This window comes from Antrostomus carolinensis, unplaced genomic scaffold (assembly GCF_000700745.2).
Source record: "Antrostomus carolinensis isolate BGI_N321 unplaced genomic scaffold, ASM70074v2 scaffold9285, whole genome shotgun sequence".
Classification (NCBI taxonomy): domain Eukaryota; kingdom Metazoa; phylum Chordata; class Aves; order Caprimulgiformes; family Caprimulgidae; genus Antrostomus; species Antrostomus carolinensis.
The window spans coordinates 1-12,820 of NW_010314197.1; the positions used below are offsets into that span (position 1 = coordinate 1).

At 40.1% G+C, this 12,820-nt stretch overlaps 1 protein-coding gene across 1 annotated transcript; it reads right to left on the reverse strand.

The window, feature by feature from the left end:
* Positions 1-118: 118 nt before the first annotated feature.
* LOC114818556 (inositol 1,4,5-trisphosphate receptor type 2-like) lies at positions 119-4,821 on the reverse strand (the record flags this gene model as incomplete). The annotated part of the gene is made up of 4 exons (XM_029084865.1): positions 4,724-4,821; positions 3,229-3,328; positions 2,920-3,080; positions 119-260 (listed from the first exon to the last, which is right to left on the reverse strand). Coding segments are annotated over exons 1-4 (501 nt in total), but the record flags the coding sequence as incomplete, so codon positions are not given.
* Positions 4,822-12,820: the final 7,999 nt, after the last annotated feature.

A 12,820-nucleotide genomic window follows, 5' to 3' on the forward strand; every position in this document is an offset into this window, starting at 1 on the left:
AAGGGTGAATCCACCCAAACCACCACATCAAGTTACCTAAAAGTAACCTTTTCACAAATCACTCTCTCCTACAATTTGTTTGCAAATACAAGCAAGTTATTAATACAGTAGGACATACCTGAGCCAATATATTTTGCTCCCTCATTAACTTTTGTCGTTCCCGGTTTGGCTTGGTAACGACCACATCCAAAACTTCCTGCCCATTATTAGGCACATCAGCAACAAAGAAAATGAGATCTTCCAGTAACTTGGTTACAAACCTGGAATGAATAGACAAATCATTATTATAGACAGTGATTCAACACTTACTAGGATTCATTAAGAAAAAAAATCACCTTTTAGAACAAACTTTACCTAGCACAATGGAACTTCAATCACTGCAAAGTTAAGTTTAACACATACTTAAGGATTCCAGACCTTGCTGTAGCAGAGGCTTAAATCCAGCACAGGGATGTTTACCAAAGCATTAAACAACAGAGGGAAAGGGGAGAAAAATACAGGATGCTGGATTGATGCAGAGTATTCAGAAATCCAAAATCTATACCAGCTGGCCTCAAGGCCTAGGAACAGTAGAAAGACACTCATGCAGCCTAGCAAGGATTTTTATACTTTATCACAGACATGGGTCTGTGAAACAAGATGATGGACTCGCTACAGGAGTAAAAACATCCTGCCACTAGATTATTTCCAGACCCAAGAAACTACTGAAAAAATGACAATATTTGTTTAACTTTTTGCTAGACAAAGAAGATCTGTCAGAAGCAAGTGCTAAAAAGGAGAGAGGTTCCTTCCTACCTCCAGAAAACGCAGAAAGTGGTCTGTGCCTCCTTGTTACTAACATACTTTGCCAGGCATGCACAGAGAGAAGTATAGAAGCCTACAGATTTCAGTGAATCTCCCTTAAAATAACCTGCAATATTTTACAAACAAAACCCAGCATGTCTCCTACCCTGGGGAAGCATCGTCTGAATTTGGACATCATCTAGTCTACAATTACCAAATCTGTAGGCATGCTATGAAAGTGGCAGTTAGATGCCCAGTAGATTTTAGAAGTCATCTCTGGAAGCCAGACACAAAGCTTCCATTACTCAGAAGATGGCTAGGTAAGCTTCAGCTTTAAAAGTCTCAGCCCACTGGTGGAGAACAGAAAAAGCAGAAAAGGGAGACGCAGGATGAAGCAACCAGGAATAAACTGTTAGGATCCCTGCTTACCTAAGCATATCTGTTCACATGGCACTATTCTGAAACCACTATGAAATATTTCACGTGTGTTGTACCGATCTGTCAACGTCAAGACTTGGAAATACCGGGTTGCAGTGACACAGCAGAGCAAGGTTAATACAGGGATGTCACACCTTGATTATATTGTATCCCTCTCTGGTTCAACTCAGTCATGAAGTAGCCCATCAGCTTTTCAAGGCTGAGTACCAACATCCAGGCCATTACAAATCTGCCTGTTATGATAAATCCTCCACCTGATATTAAACCATCTGGTCTAATTGCTACTGACAACCAACAGCAAAAAAATCAGCTTTATCACCAGAAATTAACATTTTCAGCAAAAAGCTGTATATGATACATGGTGGAATAGAAGTTACAAATCAACACTGCCAGAGATGTCTAATAGTCAGTTTAACTACAGTCAGCTGAAAACAAATAGCAAACTACATCACTGGCAGTGGGATATGTTTGGCTACAATGTATAACAAAATCCCTTAATTCAGGGACAAGTGTGAAGAACAGACATTCCAACAGCAATACAGCCGAAACCTGGATGAATGCAAAGGGAAAACAGCCGTAAGAAAGGAGGGGATTAGGGGAGATATCATCACGGTTAGGGAGGACACCATCACGGTCAGGGAAGACATCATCACAGACCAGTCAGGGACAACTCTATCGCAGACCTCTGACCCCTGGGACCAGCCAATGGGCTGAGCCTGTCTTCCCGCCCATTGGGACACCTTTGGGTAAGATTTATACCGCCCTGAGAACTTTCTTGGAGACTTAGAAATCTCTATAGAATTGCTTTTTAACTGAACACTTTTAGTAACTTGTAACCCTAGTGCTTGTATATACCACTGCTGAATTATCACCAGCAATCCATACGAATCTGTATTATTCCTGTTGCTTTATTAAAGTGCTTTTATTCACTTAAAGACTTGCTGCACAATTTCTTACTGGGCTGCCACCTGATAAGGCCATGAGAGTCCATAGAGATTGTGACTGGACAGTGGGTGCAGGGCACTATCAACCGGATCCGACATCGGTATATCTCGACTGGTAGTGCCAGTGGTAGTGCCACGAACTGTGCCCGTCTGTAACCAGCCATCCCAACTGACCCACGCTCAGTGGGATGCTGCTAAATTCTGCAGGTTTAGCCCTGTGAGTCCATAAATCGTGAGTACAGGAGTGCAGCACACTCGAGTAAGTCTGCTGTTGTCAGACCCATAGTGCTCAACTGGGCATCACTCAGGATCTAAGCCCAGCCACCCCCAGCTCCTCCAGTTATCAGAGGGTGAGTTGGAACACAAGGGGGGTTATTTCCTGCTAAACTGCTTTACCACCCCTTTCACGCAACAGCCCCATGTTACAGCTTAGAAGTGGCTTATCAAAGGAAATTAAGGCAAACACTCTGCATTTGCCCAGGGTGCTGCCCATTTGCTTCTTCAGCCAGTGAGCTGGGGAAGTGCTGTTTGCTCCCATTTTACAGATGAGATACACAAACCAGCCTGAGGTGCAGCAAGGATGCTCTGACAGAGATGGAATCTAATCCCAGGCTAGCACTCTCAGCACGGACGTGTCCTCTCCCAGTTGCCTCTATGTCCACACAGATGTTACTAACTCACCATTACTGTGATGTCATGATGTCATGAGTAACCAAACACCGATTTAAGAGGGAAAAAAATAAAAATCACTAACCTCCTTTCATTCTGGGTTATTGTTCCATTCTCCAGCTTTTTAACAGTTGATGCTAGAACCTTGTTTGCATCATTGGCAAAGTCCAAGTCTCTGACCTCAGACAGAGGAACCGATACAATGGCAAAAGCTTCCTTGTCCTCTTTTGTTTGGCACGTCCCAATCTGCAATAGTTTTTGGTTTAATGTGGGTAAGCAATCCTTTTACCTTTAGCCTAATTATTATGCATATTTTATATGTTACAAGTGAGATCACCAGTAGAGAACTTCAAGAATGACTTTGGGATTTCAGCCCCAAGATATATGTTTTTACCTTTAACATCACAGGCCTCTCCTCATCAGTGTCTATTGGAATGCTGGTACTAGTGACCCAAGTGTTAGTGCATAAATGCCTCAGTCGGACATATGAGTTCCTAAAGGAGAACAAAGCAAACGACAGATTAGATGGATCAGTCCTGAGCTAAAGTGGGCAAGGTGGGATGCAATGCAACACATGACCATGACATGGGACTTGAAGGCATGAGTCACACCAGCCACTCAAAACGGTAAGGGAGACCTAAAAGAAACTGTAGTACCCTTTCCCTTGTCTCCTTTCTCTCTCAGAACAGAGCTGCAACAAGAACAAACAGCATCTTGGGATTAAGCAGAATGCTGTCTTTAAGTATATATATATATAAGCCTAGGAGTAAAGTATTCCTTAAAGAAAAAAAAAATAAAAGGAAGTAGTATAAAATCACCTCTAAATAGAAATACATTTCATAAATAAAACCAATTCTTTACTTTTTTTTTTTCTGCAAAGTAACAAACCCTTTCAACCTTTCACAGCACAAAAACCAGAAAGTAAAACTGACCACGATTTCAGTTTCACCATTGTGATCTGCAAACCCTTGTTCCAGGGAGCAACCATTTACAGTGCCAGCTCTCAACTGAAAATCAAGTGGACAAAGAGCAGACACGATTCTCCTAAATTCTTTCCATATTATAATCTGTGGTATCATCAAAAAACCAGAGCTGAGAAATCAATTACAGTTTTTACTCTGAATTCTACTGTCTAAATACATTCATTGTGGGCTTCATCCATGCTCTCCCTTTCATGCTGAAGGGTTTTGAGTATTCAAGTAAGCAAATCATCTGGCAAAACTTAGCATAGCAAATACACTTCAAAGCTGCATACAACAGTATTTGCAGGTACTCAGCTTTAACATCTGCCATCCTAACAACTAGCCCAAGGTGTCTGCATGCCCATTCAGTCACAATGAACACCGTGTGACTTATATAGCCAATCTCAGCTAAGCAAGACAGTTGAAATTTCAAATTTTCACAACTAAAATGCAGAAGCCACTTGCTGACTTCATCTGAATAACAAATGTGTGCAGTGGCATCACGATCTGTCAGGGAAACAGAAGCCCAGTTCACCATACACGTTATTTTATTGGGAGCAATTCAGTTCGATCTATTAGCTGTATAGTTTTTTTAAACAGTGCACAAGGCTCAATTCTGTCCTCATATATATCTGTGCAATATTTAGCCCATTATTTTTCTCTTCACAGACTCTCTTTAAGTGTCACTTGTTTTATCCTTATAATTATTTCACTCAGTCACAGCAGCAGTATCATGTTTTAAACATCCCTTGTTTATCTATGAACACTCCTCAAATTTTAACTGAAGGATGAACTTGCTTGTGTTTGATTTTTTTCTACTTTACTCACCAGCATAATGCTAGGAAGAAGCTCTGTCAATGCAGAATGCAGCACTACTTTTTGCCCTCTTTTTTTTTTTTTTTTTTTTTTTTTTTTTTTTTTTTTTACCTTGGAACTAGGCAATCAGCCCTCTGAAGAGTGGTGGCATCCAGTTCAAAGAGAGATGCTATGTCATTTCCATGTGGCACAGAGACCAAAGTATACATAATCTTCTCCCCTGCTTGGCGTTTCTTCTTTGAAGCAGGAAGGTCACCGTCTCTCTGCTGATTAGGCAGAAGGGTTATTTGCTTGCAACAGGGCCCATTATATATTCTCCAATTACCTTGCAGACAAGTAATACATCTGAATTGTATTTTTTGGTTGGTTTTTTTTACATTCTAGTAAGAATGTGCCGTGACTGGCTTTCGAGTGTGTAACACAAAGGATGCACTTTGCCCCAGGCACATGGGGTCTCAGACAGTCATTATAACAACAGCAGGTCACAAGCTACAGAGAGACTGCAGTACCGTATACATTATTACTTGACACCTACAACTCCAAAAAACCTGCAGTAGTTGCAGACCCTTCACTCCCCACAGATGTAACTACACAGTGCTGCTTTGGAAAGGGCCAAAGTTAAAAGAAGAGAACTAATGAAAATTGGATTTTTTTTTTTAAGACAGGAAGAGATTTAAAAAGTAAGCAATTTGCATACTGTTGTTTTATTTAAATTCCACTGTTGTTTTATTTAAGTGTGCTCATTTTTTCCTCTCGTATGGTCAGAATCACAGCAGCACACTTTCCAAACAGCAAGAGTCAGAATATCTGCTGCACTAAGATCAACTTGTCACTGGAAGGGGGACACACACAAAGCACCAGACAGATTGTATTAGAAATCTTAGCACAGGCTGATAATGCACTGGAAACTGGATCCAACATAGGTCTGAGCATGCTCCCTGAAACTGGAGAAGTTCACTCCCTTCGAGGAGCATAGCTTTCAAGTGACAGATTTAATTTGTGATAGTGTCTGAAAAGAGGTGTGCAAATCTAAGGTGGAGATCTTCCTCCCACCATCTGCTGAAGGTCCTTGGAATTTTGTGACCCACCATCACTAAGCAGTCATCTCCATCTTTAGTCACCTATACACCTTCATCTTCACAGACACCAAATCCTACCTCCTCTAAGCACATATCTTTGCTTGAAGGAGTAATTCAGAGTCTGTGCCCCTAACCACACAGCAAACAAGAGAATTACTGGCATAAGTAAAAGATGCTCCTCTGGGGTGTTGAGTTACACATATTACAAAAGACTAATAACTAATTAAGAGACTGGCAGCCCAGGGCACTTCATGTAAACAAAATATATCATGGGGGGGAAAAGAAAAAGAAGGATGAAGAAAGCCAAAAGAGAAAAATCAAATGCTGGAAACCTGAAATACTATTATAATGATTTATAGTGTACCATTAGGGAAGAGATGTACAATGCAATGTAAAGAGGCTAGATCGTACTCGGGTTGCATTGGTACCTTGATTAAAGACAAATTGTAAGGGATAATCAAGGGCAAAGCTTTGATTATTCATATTGCCAATTGATTTAAGCAACAAAATCAAGGATGAGTGAAACTATGTAAGAAACAGATAGGTATAATTTTATTTCAAGGCACTTTTTGAATCCTTCCAAAACATTCATTTTTTTCATTATCAAGCATAGAAAAGGCCAGGCCAGTCTTCCATCCCATAACTTCTATGAAGGATAGAGACAGTAGGAAAAAAAACAGAAAGAAATCCTCTCAGAAATTTTCTCATAGGCTCATCTAGTGGTTATTGTCACTAGTTTTTAAGAGGAGGGTTTGCTGAGACAAAGGAGAACAATCTTTCGTGTCTTGCACAAGCATAAACTCTTATCTGGCAGTCCTCCCAAAAATACTAAACAAAACTGCACATAAAAACTTAACCTGTATGCAAGGATTGGGAAAATAGTCAATTTTTTTTGTGTGATTTCCATACACATTTTGTTTTACAAATTCAGGATGAGACCCAAACTGGAAAGGTAGGCAAACTATAAGAGAATCCTATTAAGAGCTTAGTAAGTGTGAGTCAGAGTCTAACATCAAATGAAAATCTACTTCCTAAATTTCCAAACAAAGATGGAAAACTGGAAAACCAGTTTAAATTTCAAGAGGTCTGTAAAGGGGTAAAGGGCACAGGGTTGTTTAAAACAACATCCAGACTTTTTGGTATTTCCCATAACTTACATTCAAATCTCGTTAGGGTTTCCCGGAAACTACCCACTCTGCTAGGTAATTTCCAAGATGAAAAGGCTGGTATACAAAATGGCAGGACACCTCATATTTTCATGCATTTTTTTACCCTGGTGCTTTTGGAAAAATACAGAAAAAAAATTAAACCATATTCTACTCTGTGTTATGAAGATTTTTTTCACTCACTCATGACAATGTCTGATCATCTCCAATAGGTCATTAAGCATAAGTATATATGCACATGTGTAGGCTTTTGTGCAGGAGGCAAAATCAAAGGCAGGCTTAAGCCATCCAAGCTAACGAGTAGCTCTGCGGAGAAGTTTGTCCTGCAGTTTGGGGTTGACTCTACTCACTCAGTAGTCTCCCCAACAATTGTATAGATGCTATAGAGCAACAGAGTTGGTTCATCAGGTCTAAGTCACGCCAATCAGGCTTGGCATCTGTGAAATCAGACCTGGCATATGAGCAAGAGCTGGTTTTCTGAAAAAGTCCACTTCAGTGGACAGTCTGTAACACTGCTAACTACAATGCAAAGCTTAGCTGAGCAAAATCAGACCTACACAACAGCTGTACAGTAGTTTCAGACAGGACTCCAGAAAAATCCTCAGAACTCTCTTTATAAGGTTATTTTAGGATCCCAGACACACCTCACAACCCAACCTGGATTATGGGTGTTAAGAACTAGTCAATAAAAAATAAAAAAAAAAACACGTAAGGAGAAGTGACCCTTCACTTGACAGCTCTGAAAACATCTTACATATAAGGAGTGTGAGAGACAGAGTCATCACATATGAACATAGATGGATTTATGTCTAAGTGCATGTGCACACGCCTCTGTGTGACAGAGAGAAAGAATGCACACACATGTGCACACAGAAAGTTTCTTATGATTAATTAAATTTAGTAAGCAGTCATCAGAATCTGCACTTAACCTAGCCATTATTGAATCAGCAGACAGGTCTATATGAGGACATGGAAAGAAGTGAAAGTATTAAGAGTATTTCAAATTAATTAGACAATATGATCAGCTCAGGAGAAGCACTGCATTCGTAAGCAGATGAAAACAAGATTACATTTGATCAGGTAAGAAACCCACATACAAGCAGATGCAACCAGCAAAAACAAATTCAATGAAGAGAAGGGAGTAGAACAACTGTAAAAAGTAGAGAAAATAAAATTCAACTTAAAGCAGTATGAAGAGGAAGCCAATGAACACTTTCAGAGATGTTGGTAATGTGGTCAGTGAAAGCCAAGGAAAGCACTCCCAAAACTACTTTTAAAAAAATCAAAAAAAACCAAAAAACCCCAAAAACCAAAAAAAAACAGGTGAATTGCCTGCTAGGAGTATAGAAAAGTGCAAGAACTGCAGGTAAAACAAAATCAGTGTGCTGGTTTTGGCTGGGATAGAGATAATTTCCTTCCTAGTAGCTAGCGTGGGGCTATGTTTTGGGTTTGTGTTGAAAACAGTGTTGGTAGCACAGGGATGTTTTAGCTGTTGCTGAGCAGGGCTCACACATGGTCAAGGACCTGTCAGCTTCTCACCCCACCCCACCAGTGAGGAGGCTGGGGGTGCACGAGAAGCTGGGAGGGGACACAGCCGGGACAGCTGACCCCAACTGATCAAAGGGATGCTCCATACCATATGGCGTCATGCTCAGCATATAAATTGGGGGGAAGAAGAAGGAAGGGGGAAGCATTCAGAGTGATGGTGTTTGTCCTCCCAAGTAACCAAGTAATGTGATGGAGCCCTGATGTCCTGGAGATGACTGAACATCTGTCCGCCCATGGGAAGCAGGGAGTGAATTCCCTGTTTTGCTTTGCTTGTGCACACAGCTTTTGCTCTATTTGTTAAACTGTCTCTATCTCAACCCATGGGTTTTCTCACTTTTACTCTTTCAATTCTGGTCCCCATCCCAACCCAGGGCAGTAAGTGAGCAGCTGCATGGTGTTTAGTTGCCACCTGGGGTTAAACCACAACAATTAGCAAATACTGAATTCACTGAGGAAAAAAAAATAGTTTTGATTGTCCCAAACTACTGGTAAACTAGTGAAAGCCTGTCACAAGTCAAATCAGATACACATCCAAGGGAAGAAGGTAGAATCACCTCACTCTGTTGTGTACTGGTTAAATCGCTCACAAGGATGAACGAAATGCACATTCAACTCCTCTTCTGTCTGAAAGGAGTTGGACCTACACCATCCAAAAGAATGACCTGGTACAAAGAGCAGCATCAGCCTGCTCTGCCTAACAAAACCTAAGCATCCCCTGACTAGGGGGCTGTTAGCCCCCCCAGGACTTTGCCAGGAGGGGGAACTGAAAATACAGCCAGTGGCCCCGGCACTCTTCCAGGAGGGACTTGTCTAGGAAAGCGAAGGCTGAGAGTTCAAAAAGGAGTCTTAGCTAGTGAAAACAAACAACCATTTTGGTGAGAAGTGGAAATACTGAACCAAGCTCACAGCAAAGTCCATAACTCCTGGGCTACTACCACTGATTTGCAGTGCATCATACTGATTTAAAAAGAAGCTTGAAAAAAAACCCCAAAATACCCAACAGATGTAATACGGTGTTTGCAATTTGAAGGGCAAATTTAATGTAACTGGAGACAAACCTCAAATTGTAATCAGAGACAAAATAATCAGGTACAATCAGATTTGTCTTTCTTGAGACTTGTAGCTCAGCAGATAACCCTTCTTCACAGCTCTTAATATAATTTGCTAGTAATTGTGACCTATCACAAATCCTCATTATTCACCCCAACTGGGTATCATACCTAAAATTCAGGAGATTTACATGGAGATTTGCTCATGGAGGGGCCTTCCTTTCAACTGCAAAAAGCAATACAAAAACATGACAGACCTGAAATACCTTTTAGCTTAGAAATGCAATCTACAATTCCAATTGGTAAAGACACCTCTTGTGGCATAGAGACAGACAAGGATAATGCCCTGCTCCTGAATGAATATATTAAGCTGCACCACAGATTTCAGCAGAAATTAAATTTAATAGCAGCCAGAGTTCTGAAAATGATTGTTAAATCCATTACAATGTGGTATCTCAATATGTTAACCCAGTTTAGGAGGCTCTTACAAAACCAGCATTTTCAGAGAGCAGTAATGTGAGCAAAACTCCATAGGTTAGATGATTTTAAAAATTCTATATGAAAAGAAAGTCGAGTATATTAATGGCCAGCCTTGCTCCTGCATGTTACGAAGCCCTGGCAGACAGCACAGCAGTTAGCCTCCTATAACACCTTCACTGTTGACTCATTTGTGAGTCATCCCAGTTTTAGCAGAGACATCACGTTGCAATTCTGTTGTTAGGAGCCAGAGACACTCTGTAAGAAACAATGTATGCGCTTTCAGAGCTGATTCAGACCTGTGTGCAGCAGCAGAATAATAATAGTGTGCTGGCATCCCTGTCTCCCCTTCTCCCCCCAGCCTATCAAGTGGTCTGACTGCTGGCTTTATATAAGCAGAGACACTGCCATTTTAAAGCTGAATTTATTTTTTTTTTTAAACGTTTCTCAGATTGTTTATTACCAGGTTAATTCCTAATCAAGCCTTTAAAAAAACCAATAAATTCCCCAAACCTATTCTACTTGTTTAAACTGCATCACCTGTGTCCCACACTATAAAATTTTAATTAAACAAACTTAGTTGCTGGAAGGTAAAATAAAAAAAAAAAATTACCATGTTTATCAGAAAAAAAAAATCACCTAAGTTGGAAGTAAGAAAGAAAACTCTGAATTGCAGAGTTGTTTGGAATTCATTAATATAGATAAAGAGAAGTCACAGGAGGTATGTCAAATTGCACCTAAAAGTCCATGGTAGAAAGTAAACACATACTAGTCTCAATCGGAAGAAAAATCTCAACAATAAAAACCAGTTTGGAACTGGTTAGGATTAGCACTCTCTCATGAAAATGCAGACAAATGGAGTTAAGGTACCTATCCAAAGACAGCCTTTAATACAAAGGCACTAACAAATGCCAGGTTCCCAGCTGTTCTTGACATTTCCCCAATGTTTATAGCATTCTTCTGGATGCTGTACATTGCTGTGATTAGAAATAATAGACTACTTTGCAGAATAAAATACACCAATTTTGGCTTTAATGGGAGCTGTAACACAGAGCACTGCATTTTGTTGCACCATACACTACAATCTCCTAGACTTCAAGAGATGAGGAAGCCTTTTTTGATAAGGCCTTTAAATCACAAAAAAGTCTTCCTATTTAAAAAAAAAATAAATAAAAATCTTCTGGAATTTAGATGTGAGAAAAGTAGTATAAAGAATATTAATCAGCTCATTGTAAGGCCAAATCTTACCAGAAATAAAAGCAGTGTTTCACAAGGCAATTTGGCTGGATTCTGAAGAAGCAGTCCATAAATGAGCAATGAACCACAGTGCAAACATAGCTTTAGTGCTCAGGAACAAAAGTCCTAGTGACTTCCAGTAATATTTATGGTCTCCAGATCCAAAACCCTTTCAGACTTTAAGTCAGTTAAGGCAAGGCAAAAGAAATGTACTTAGGCGGAACCTATGTGCCTATGCCCAACTACTGCACCATGGAAAATCCTTCTCCATTGCTGCTTCCTAAAATTCAGTTGCCTAAGCAACTGTGACCAGGACTTGTAAACCAGGCAGTGAACGTGCATAAGGAGCCCTGTCGCAAATTTAGGAGTTAAGGGCTGGCACGAAACGCACAGATTTTTGTGCCACCTTAAAAACCCAGACAACAGAGAAGGAGCTGGTACCTTTTTATCCAACAGACTATCAGAGAAAAGAAAAACACAGACTGGAGGCTCATTTTCTTCCTTCAGTTGAAAGGATTCAAGTATGCATCTCCCATTTCCCTGCTACTCTGACTTCAAATTTTGCTGGGGTAGTCCACTTCCACCTCCCCCTCTAGAGAAGATTTACTTTATGGGCAGTATTTCAAAATTAATTCCTTCAAAAGATGAAAAATAAGATGTCTTTGCAGTGAATCAGGCAGTCACCTAGCAGAAGAAACACCAGATGAAAACCATGGAGCAAAGAAAGCGTGTATGCTCTAGGTTACGTGCATATTGGATACAAGACTGATGTAGCTGGCCCTTAAAGAACTCCAACTACTATAAGATTCTTGTACTTTTGAGGAATAATACAAAACATTGCATCACGGCAACATAAAAGAAATTCCCGCACAGGGATATGAAGCTTTTCTGCTCAGTTGCTCAAGGCCAGAATGAAGGTTTAACACAGCCATTGCTGACTCATGCTATTTCCAACATGACTATAAAGGGGTGAAGGATCCAGATGGATTTCTACCACGCTAAAAGTGCCTGTAGGTTTGGATTTACCAAACATTGTTAGGAGTTCTTTCACAAAACATTTTCCACAAGAAAGTGCTGACTATGTAAACTAAAAGGTCCACACAGACATCAGCTTTGATCATCAATCAGTTTTGATTAAATTTTCATTGGAAGTATTTGTCTAATCTGATTTATCTGATCTGTATTTTTGGTTGAAATCAATACTCAGAAGGATTAAGTCAAACTGTTAGAGAAGTCACCTTTACCATTTATGTTCGGATTACTCTTTTGCCTTCCTTAGTACCCAGTACAGGAAATGTTTAACTATTTAGATGAACTGGAACTTCTAAAACTGGAAACCCCATACTATATCTAAATTAGTGTAGTGTGGCACAACAGGATTAGATCCTTGGTGAAAAGGACCTAACATCTACCCTATGCACGTTATCATAGGTCTTACTTCAGACTAGCTGTAGTCTGGTTTTCTGGGCTGAGTACCCATGAAAGGTTGAAGCACAGCAGATACATTCCAGAGGTGTGTGTATCTTTCTACTTTCATCCAACAGAATACAAGTTTACATGCTCTGAGATTGCGCTGAAAGTGAGTTGGAGTGTCTTAAATAGGGAATAATCGGAAGATTATTACAGACTACTATCCCCTACTGATCTTCCAGA